At 39.3% G+C, this 9,659-nt stretch overlaps 1 protein-coding gene and 1 non-coding gene across 8 annotated transcripts in view; both read left to right on the top strand.

Annotated features, from left to right (window-relative positions):
* The first annotated feature begins 805 nt into the window (after nucleotides 1–805).
* On the top strand, nucleotides 806–912 carry LOC129457859 (U6 spliceosomal RNA). Its single transcript, XR_008649411.1, has one exon. It is a non-coding gene; the product is annotated as a U6 spliceosomal RNA (small nuclear RNA).
* Nucleotides 913–8,288: 7,376 nt separating this feature from the next.
* CCNH (cyclin H) overlaps nucleotides 8,289–9,659 on the top strand; it is a 101,658-nt gene continuing 100,287 nt past the window's right edge. For 5 of the 7 annotated variants that reach the window (XR_010114454.1, XR_010114452.1, XR_010114453.1 and 2 more), the window contains exon 1: nucleotides 8,318–8,579. Coding sequence is in view for 2 of the 7 variants with exons in the window: in XM_055233030.2 (XP_055089005.1) it covers nucleotides 8,463–8,579 (117 nt within the window). In the remaining 5 variants the exon portion in view is untranslated. Of the gene's footprint in view, nucleotides 8,580–8,658; nucleotides 8,840–9,659 lie in introns of those variants that run through there. The other 2 variants (XM_055233032.2, XM_055233033.2) reach the window with 2 other exon arrangements.

Genomic DNA, 9,659 nt, shown 5'->3' with positions numbered 1-9,659 from the left:
TTGGCTGAAACATGTTCTAAAAAGTGGTCCACAGTAAGTGAACTGAAAATGTCAGACTTGCCTTGGTATAATGTGGAGGAAGAAATTCAAACGCTTAGGGAGATTGAAATGTTAGAGTGGATTTGTCATGCAAGACCTATCCACCCATACTGGAAGGATCCATAAAACAAACTTTTACCAGTACTGAGAGAAATAAATGTGTGAGGGGGGCCCTGGCATCCTTGAAGAGCTCTTTGATGCCTCTTCTCTGTAAGCAAGACCATCTTAAGTATGGATTTGCATGCAATGCTTCCACCAAAACTGTGACCCTGGACTTACAGAATGCCTTATCCACAGGCACGGGATTCCACAGATTCCACACAGCATTGCTTCTGATTAAGGAACTCACTTCACAGCAAAAGAAGTATCGTAATGGGTCCATGCTCATGGAATGTATAGGCCTTATCATGTTGCCCACGATCCTGAAACAATTTGTTTGATAGAACAGTAGAATGGCCTTTGGATAACTTAGTTACAGCATGAGCTAGATGGTAATATTTTGCAGTGCTGAGGCAAGCTTCCCCAGAAGGCTGCACATTCTCTGAATCAACATCTAATACATAGATAGAGCTGTTTCTTCCATAGCAAGGACTCATGGGTCCAGGAATAAGGGGCAGAAACGGGAATGAGTTTATTCACTATTACTCCTCGTGACCCCCTAATAAAACATTTGCTTCCTGTTGCCATGACCTTATGCTCTACTGGCCTAAAAGTCCTAGTTCCTGAGGGAGAAATGCTTCCACTAGGAGACACAACAATGAAAACTGTGCTCACTTCAGCAGCACATATACTGAAATTGGAACGATACAGAGAAGACTGGCATGGCCCCTGTGCAAGGATGACATGCAAATTCATGAAGTGTTCCACTGAAAAATAAACTAATTAATAAAACTGCTGCCCAGCCACTTTGAATTCTTCATGCCTCTGAATCAACAAGCAAAGAAGAGAGTTGTGGTGACTGATCAGAACTAGCAAGGGGAAATTGGACTGCTACTGTACAATGGAAGTGAGGTTGAGTATGTCTGAAATGCAGTAGAACCTGCAGGATGTCCCTCTGTACTACATGTCCAGTAATTAAAGTCAATGTAAAATTACAACAACCCAATCCAGGCAAAACTCCTAATGCCCCAGATCCTTCAGGAATGAAGGCTTGGGTCACTTGACCAGGTAAAGAACCAGCTGAGGGGCTTGCTAAAGGCAAACAAACAAACAAAAAAAACAGGATAGTTAGTGAAAGAAGGTAGTTATAAATATCAACTACAACCATGTAATCAGTTACATAAATGAGGACTGTTAGGAGTATTCCCCCTTATTTTGTTAAGAAATGTTTGTGTGTGTATAGTAAATACCTTTTTCTCCCCCTCTTATTCCTTTATTATGTATTATATGATGTATTGATTTATTAACATAATATTTAAGTATTGTTCAATTTACATCATAGTATTTGTTAAGTTACAGGATGTCAAGGAGAAGAGTAAACATCAAGAACTTTACCTCCTTTTCTGGGGATTGGGTAATGCATATTCAGTTGTATGTGGGATAGATGTATTATGTAAAGTGGAGTTATGACCTTGTTATTGTGTTTATTTGGAGATTAAATATGATTTAAAGAGATGTGAGTGAATGCCAAGCTGAGAAGGGATATATTTTGTTGACTAGGACAATGGGGTGCCCAGACATTTGGTTGAACATTGTTTTGCGTGTGTCTGTGAAGGGTTTATAGATGAAATTAACATTTGAATCAGTAGGGCCAGTGAAGCAGTTTGAGCTCCCCAGTGTTGATGGGCCTTATCCAATGTATTGGAAGTCTAAATGAAGCAAAAGATAGTATAAGGAAGAATTTTCTCTTGGTACCTGACTTTTTTTGTGATGGTGCATTGATCTTCTCCTGTACTTGGACTGGAACTTACACAGTCAGCTCTCCTGGGTCTCTAGCTTGCAGTCAGCAGATCATGGAACTTCTCAGCCTCCACAATTGTGTGAGCCCATTCCAATATCCAAAATATTATGTATTATATATACATATGTATATGTACATGCACACACACACACACACACACAGACACACAACTCCTATTGACCTATTGGTTCTGTTTCTCTGGAGAACTCTAATACATTTATAGACATCAAAATTTGGATTTTGTATAATTTTCATGAGTCATGAAATAATACTCTTCTTTTGATTTTTTTCAACCACTTAAAAATGTAAAGGCCATTCTTGGCTTGTGGACCATACAAAAATAGGCATTGACTGAATTTGGTCTGTGAGCTCAATTTACATTTTACTGACCCCTGTCAATACAGAAACCAAAAAAAAAAAAAAGTATCCTTTCAATTACCTTTATCATCTGAATTCTAGACTTTAAAACAACAGAAGAATAACTAAAGTGGTTGATAATTTTTGTTACTCTACAACAAAAGTATATTTCAATCCAACTGTGACAGAATACACTTTTTCTTCACCTTTTATTTGTCCAGTGAGAATGTTATTAGTCTTTTTTTTTTCAAATGGATATTAAATTTCACCATGGTCACGTTGTCTGGATAAGGCCAACAAATGACTAAGTATCCTCCATTTTTTTATCTTAGGTAACAAAGAATAAAAGTATGGTTTTGTTCAACCAAATAGAAAAGGTGAAGATTCTTAACAATACGGACACCATCATTCTCCCCATTACCCAGGCTATAAAAATCAACTGGAGTAGTGGTTCTCAAACTGTGGTGGTCCACGTTCCAAGTATTATGTGGAAATTAGTTAGAAACGCAAATGCTTGGGTCCGCCCAGGACTGGCTGAATGAGAAATTCAGCAATCTGTGTTTCAACAAGCTTTCCATATGAGTACGATGAACACTAAAGCTTAAAAATCACCAAACTCAAGGTAACACTTAAGGATCCAGATTCTTGGGGCTTCATTCCAGACCTACTGAATTGGAAACACTGATTTGTATTTTAACATGATCCAGATGTTTGATAAGTTGATTCATATTTGAAAGTCACTACTTTTTAGAGTTGCTGTTCCTCTTTCATCCCACCACCTTATCCATCCTATTTACCAAGTCCTGTAAATTTTACATTTGCGAAAACTTTCAAACATGATTTTTATAAACCAAAATTCCTAGGCCCTACTTCATAATTTCACACAAAAATATATTATATGGATTGGTTACATCTCATAGAGCATACGTTGTATGATATACATGATATACTACCTATCTCTCCGTCTGGAGACATAGTGAGGAATTCCCCTTTATAATCCTGAATCTCATGTAGCTAGTTCAAGAACACAGGCATTTGGGTATCACTTATAGACTTAATCCCCTGTTCTATTTCAATTATTTTAATGATGGCTTTATAAAGTCCTCACTATCAAAAAAGTCACAAATAATTTGCAGATTAAAGTAATGCAACTCTGATCATTTCATTCTCCAATTGAAAAATTTTGACATTCAAAGCCCTGTTATTTTCCAATCAATCAAGCTATTCTACTTCCTAGTCTTTAGACACACCCTGCACATTGTGCCCTTTTGCCTTTACTCAAGCAAATCCTATCCACCAACAGTGCCCTCTCCCTCAGTATCAATACAAATTCACAAAAATGTTATACCTTACAATTAGCCTATGCCATGTGTCAACGAAGTAGTAATTAACAATTTAAAACATTTTATAGAAGCCAGCCAGTCTGCTATATCTTCACATGTATTAACTAATTTAATCCTCACAACCACCTTATGAGGTAGCTACAACTATTTTCTTCACTATGCAAGAGATGAAACTTAGGGTAAGATAGGTTGAAGTGACTTTCTCAAAAATGCTTTATGAATGACACTTGTGAAGAATGGTGAGATAGACCTTTTCAAAGTCAGCTATGGAGACAGGTTTTGGGACCATTGCAGTAAGGTCTTGCAATGGGGGAGTGAGATTGGACTCAATTCTAACTCCAATAAGGACAAGTGGGAATTTATAACCAACAAGCAGGGTGGGGAGCAATGGATGGAAAATTACTAAGAGGAAACACCAAGGATAAAGGATTTCTGGCTAAACTGACCTGATAGGATTATTGCTGAAGGCAGGTCAGAGTGATAAGATATTGAGGATGGTCTGATACCAAGGGTGGGAGATATTCATTAAAGTGACATGTCAGGATTCTTGCTCCAACTGGATTCTACAGATGGTCTCCAACTTACAATGATTTGATTTTATGATGGTGCGAAAGCCATATGTATTCAATGGAAACACTACCAGTTTTGAATTTTGATCTTTTCCCGGCGAGTGACTTACAATACAATACCTGCTCCTGATGCTGGGCAGTGGCAGTGAGCCTCAGCTCTCAGTCAACCATGCAGTCACAATGAGCATGTTTAAGGTAGGCTAGGCTTGAGCATGTTTAAGGTAGGCTAGGCCAAGCCATGATGTTCAATAGGTTAGGTATATTAAGAGCACTTTCCACTTGGAATATTTTCAACTTATGATGGGTTTTTTTTTTGCATCGTAACTTCATCCTAGGTCGAGGAGCATCTGTACTAGAACAGAGAGGAAAGCCCAAGATCAGACTTAGTCAAGCAGAGGACTCAGAGAAAAGCCTGATTAAAGTTTTGGTCAAAGGAAAGAGTGTGTGTCAGCCCTATCCAAGGTTACCGTCATTGAGAGGGGATTGTATTCGTACATGCCATAATTCTACTACAGTCCAAGGATCCTGGGACAAGAACTATGAGATAGTCATTTTTGTGATCCCATCACCGTATCACTACCACCTAACAATTAGTACTAGGCCTTGTGTATAGTGATTTACTAATTTTTGCTGAATTGAAGATGGCTTTATAGGATTTTCTCTTTAGTATGTTGTCATGTCTTCTTTATGCCTTAATTTGAAATAGTCTTAAAGCAAAATAAAAAGCATTTCAATTTTGAGGGGGGTCACATATAGATCAACGATATTTTTTAAATGCTATTTCTTCTTATTATTTCTTTTCCTTTAGTAGTATTCTGTTTTCTAGAAACTAGGTACTTGCTTCAGGCAATTCCTTTTCTTCTCTTAGTTGTAACTTGACATCTGAGAATAAAACTAAGAAAGGATTTTGCAGACAGTGCTCCAAATACAAATTTGTTAATTGTGCATTAACCAAATACAATTGCAAAGGGTTATTAAATACTCATTGTAAAGCTGTATTTTAAATGTCAGAAATCCATGTCAGTAGCTGAAGGCATATAGTTTTATGTTAGATTTTAAAGTAAGAAAGATATCGTGTGTTTTTGTGAGCATAGATGTGGTTTAGTCTCTTCTATCCCTTTTGTGTGTATGTGTGTGTGTTTGTGTGACCCTGCAATCAGAAATGGTGTGAACGTTGAGTAAGCTGATGTGTTTGGGAAATGAGGACTATAAATTAATCTGGTCACTTTATAAGATGTTTTATATTAGATTGCAAAATTATTTCAAAAATATATATTGCAAACATATTTACTGGCCACTCCCACAACCTTTTAATTCCCCTTTTCTTCCTTTTCTCCTCAGATCAGGCAATATGACCTTTTTACTTTTATTTTTCCCTAAACATTAAGATCACTAGGTAGAGCGCGAAGAAGAAGGAAGACTGTCCTGAAGCAAGAGAAAGGAAATCCTAATACACTTACGGGAAATTTTGGAACAGCATGTGGATAAGTACAGGACATTTCTGTGGTGGCCAAACAGATGACACCTGCTCGGCATCACCTAATCTCTGATTGGTAACCCTTAGTTTACAGGTAATGGCTGCAAGTCAAAATATTTGGAATTTGTCTACAAGTACATACCATAGCACGATTTAACAACTGCAGCACAATAAAAGAGATTGTATTTACTTTTAAAAGTCATTGAAATATTTCTTAACATTTCCCTTCTGAGTAGTGTCTAATGAAATTCAACAAGCTGTGAATTTCCCTATTAGTCTTCTAGGAAGAATAGGTTCTGTCTGGTTAGTTGGTTTGTTCTTGTTTGAAATATCTTCATTTAGTAACAGGGACATTGTGATTTAAAACTAATGGAGTTGGGAGGCCCAGGCAGGCGCATCACTTGAGGCCACGAGTTCTAGACCAGCCTGGCCAACATGGTGAAACCCCATCTCTACTAAAAATACAAAAATTAGCTGGGAATGGTGGCACGAGTCTGTAGTCCCAGCTACTCAGGAGGCTGAGGCTGGAGAATGGCTTGAACCTGGGAGGTGGAGGTTGCAGTGAGCGAAGATTGTGCCACTGCACTCCAGCCTAGGCGACAGAGCAAGACTTTGCCTCAAAAAAGAAGAAGACGAAGAAAAAAAAAACCTAATGGAGGTGTGGGTGCAGGGTAGAAGGGAATTGGCCATGTATTGTTTCTCTGTATTCTTTATATTTGAAATTTTCCATAAATAAAGTAAGTAAAAATAATAGAAGTGAAGAGAAACACTTGCTACTTTTTAGTTGAAACTAGAAATGGAAATAGGTAAAGGCACAAGTTCTGCATTCCAGTGTGCCTCCTGTGGTAGCAATAGCAAAGAAACACTGTCGCACAACAGGCTGAGTAGGAGACTGTCACAGCATCCAGTCTGCTTACTTTAATAAGAAAAACCATACATGAGCCTTAATGTTAGGGCATCAGCAACAATTGTATTCCACAGACAGTTAATTTAGACAGAGCCCAATTCCTACTACATCTGAAAAATAAGATCAATGTCAATTTACATGGACTAAAATTTGTTCAAGGTTTAAAAAAAGTTACACCAGCAATGCCAGGTTTTTCATATATTTTTCCTAAATGATATTCAGAAATTTTACTCATATCTCTGTGGAAATCACAGTCTGCCAACTCTTTTAAATGCCTATTTTTATTTTCCTTTACATAAAACTAAGGAGTTGTCAAATACCTTTCAGAAAAACAAAATGAAAAGAATTTATATGATATATATAACTGTCATGGGTCTAAGACTTTATATAGACATTTAATTATCTAATCACTTATTTTCCTATCTTTTGTACCATTACGTTTTTCTCTTTTAAATTATTCTTTTCCCAGTATGCGACATTTTAGGTTGTTCACAATTCATTGTAATCAATTTGCCATGCCCTTCAACCTTCTCTCTTTTTCTCTCTTAGCCAATTTACGAGACCAGATTAGCCACATATGTTGAGTGTCTGGATCTCCAAAATTATAAACCACAAATGGCATAAGTTTGAGGAATTCAGATAACTGTGGCAAACTCTAACCTCAACTGTACCCAACAAAAATGAAAAAGAAAAGACTTTCCCTTTCTTAAGCCTCTAAAAACATTTTCATAGAAAGCAGAGTTAAAGTCATCCTGCCACTTCTTTTTACCTGTGTGGGCTTTTCAAGACCTAAATTCTCTATGTCTCATCATCTTTCTCTTTCTTTTTATTTATTTATTTTTTAGAAAAGCTACTTGCCATAGGGAAATCCATTTTTCGGATTGGATATATAATCAATACATGAGAGAATAAGGTATGCCTAAATGGGACAAACCAGAATCAATGTAAATTTTGAACCTCATCTGCAATTTTGAAAGTCCTATTAATTTAAAAAATAGTAAATACCTTAATATTCATGATAGCTTACTGTAAGGCTCCGTAGAGGCAATGAAAATGGGAATCTCAATAAAATGAAAACTACCATACATCCTGGCTTCAGAGATGAAAACAGAGGGAGAGGATTGGCTAGTTATCAACAGAAGGGTAAGGAAAAAAAGCACAGAGAAAGAATAGACAAGGCAACAGAAGTGGCAGAACTGTAAGGGCCAATACACATCCACTGCTTCAAGTTCTTCAGCCATGTTCCATTCTCCGAGATTTCTGGTAGTGCCTCAAGAATACTGGTCTCCAAACTCTTCCTGAAAAGGGCTAGGAATGCTTCTGCCTGAAGATCTTACCTGTTCTTTCTGGGCCCCATGATCTCCCTACATGATTGATCAACCTACTATTTCAACTCTTTCAAGCCTTTTCACAAATGTCAACTTCAGTGAGGCCTCTATTTAAAAATGAACACCCTACGAAATCCTTTCCTCATTTCTGATTATCCCCTGTGAATTTACACCAGCCTACTCCATACCCTCAGTTTATGCCCCTTGAACACGCTTGCCGGGCGCTTCTCCTTTAAATCTTGCTTGGAAGGGGCGGAGCTTTGTCCCAGGCTCACTGAGAGGAGCGTTCCCTAGGCTCCGCCCACCTACGTCTCAGGGGGCGTCCCAGCGAACCTGGGATACGGTCTCTTCCCAGTCCGCTCCGGAAATGCAACTGCGTACGGGCTCGCCACGTAATCGTGACGTCAGCGCGCCCGCGCCGGCTGGCCGGACGCCCTAGTCTTCCGCGAGATCTTCGGTGGGGGTACGGGTGCTTTACGCCACCGCGCTGCTGCGTTTGGGTTCTCTTCTACATACTCTGTGGACCTGGTCACGATTCCACAATGTACCACAACAGTAGCCAGAAGCGGCACTGGACTTTCTCCAGTGAGGAGCAGCTGACAAGACTGCGGGCCGACGCCAACCGCAAATTCAGATGCAAAGCAGTGGCCAACGGGAAGGTGAGGTTTTCCCGACGGTTGCCCAGTTGCCCGGTCACCACATTCTGAGCAGCTGCGGGAGCTCTTCTGGCTCCCAGGACAATCTCACTCCCTCATTTCTCTACCTCAGCGGCGCGGAGTGCGTTTATCTATCAAAATAAGCGAGCACCTTCCCAGGTTCAGTGGGTACAAAGACGAACAACGTCATTCCTGTCGTCGAATGGCAGACAAGTAACCAGTCTTTGTAACGTAGTGAAGAAGAGACTAAGTAGTGTGCTAAGGTAGTGCGTGGCAAGAGCCGTTCACTTGTAAAGCGGTGATGTTGGGGAAGGTTTTTCCCAGTAGCCAATGCGGAGAAAGTAGGGAAAGGATGTTCCATGCAGTTAGAACTACCGTGCAGAGTGGGAGGGAGGTCAGAAGTTACAGGGCTGGTGCGTGGACGTGTTTGTGGTTGTATGTGGCCGAAGTTGAGTACCTGTGCAGGAGTGGCTGGAGAGGGTAGGAAGGGAACTTGTTAAGTGGAAGTGAGGCGTTTAACATTTCCACTGAAAGGATGAGGAACCTTTGAAATATTTAAAATGGGAAGCTAACGTTATCAGATTTCCGTTCTGGAAACAGCGCTCTAGCAACCTCGTGGTGAATGGGTTGGATGAGGGAGGGAGACCAGAGACCAAGTACAAACCAAGTGACTGAAGATGGTTTGGACTATGGCCCGCTAGCCAAGTCACTTCTGTTACAGCTCTCGGACTGGTTTAATCTTTCCTACAGGCTCCACTCCAGCAAGTGTTCAGTGCCTCCAAATTACTGATACTGAGTTACTTTACTTTCTACCTTTAATTCACATCTATTTCATATCACTGATTTTAGCACCTGAATTAGTTTCCTAAGGGCTGCCTTAAAAAAATCACCACAAACTGGGTAGCTTAAAATAACAGAAATTTATTGAAACATTTGCCGTTTTTTACAATTTGTGACGTAATGACTGACCGAGAAACGGATGTTGGAAGCTTTCCAATCATATTTTAAAAAGTCTATCTACCTTTTAATTTATAAATAATGATATCACAACTGTGAGCATGTGCACACAGCCTGTCATGATTG

This window comes from Symphalangus syndactylus, chromosome 11, assembly GCF_028878055.3.
Source record: "Symphalangus syndactylus isolate Jambi chromosome 11, NHGRI_mSymSyn1-v2.1_pri, whole genome shotgun sequence".
In the NCBI taxonomy this organism is placed as follows: Eukaryota; Metazoa; Chordata; class Mammalia; order Primates; family Hylobatidae; genus Symphalangus; species Symphalangus syndactylus.
The sequence above is the reverse complement of the archived record's forward strand: the minus strand, read 5'-3'. Positions and strand labels throughout refer to the sequence as shown.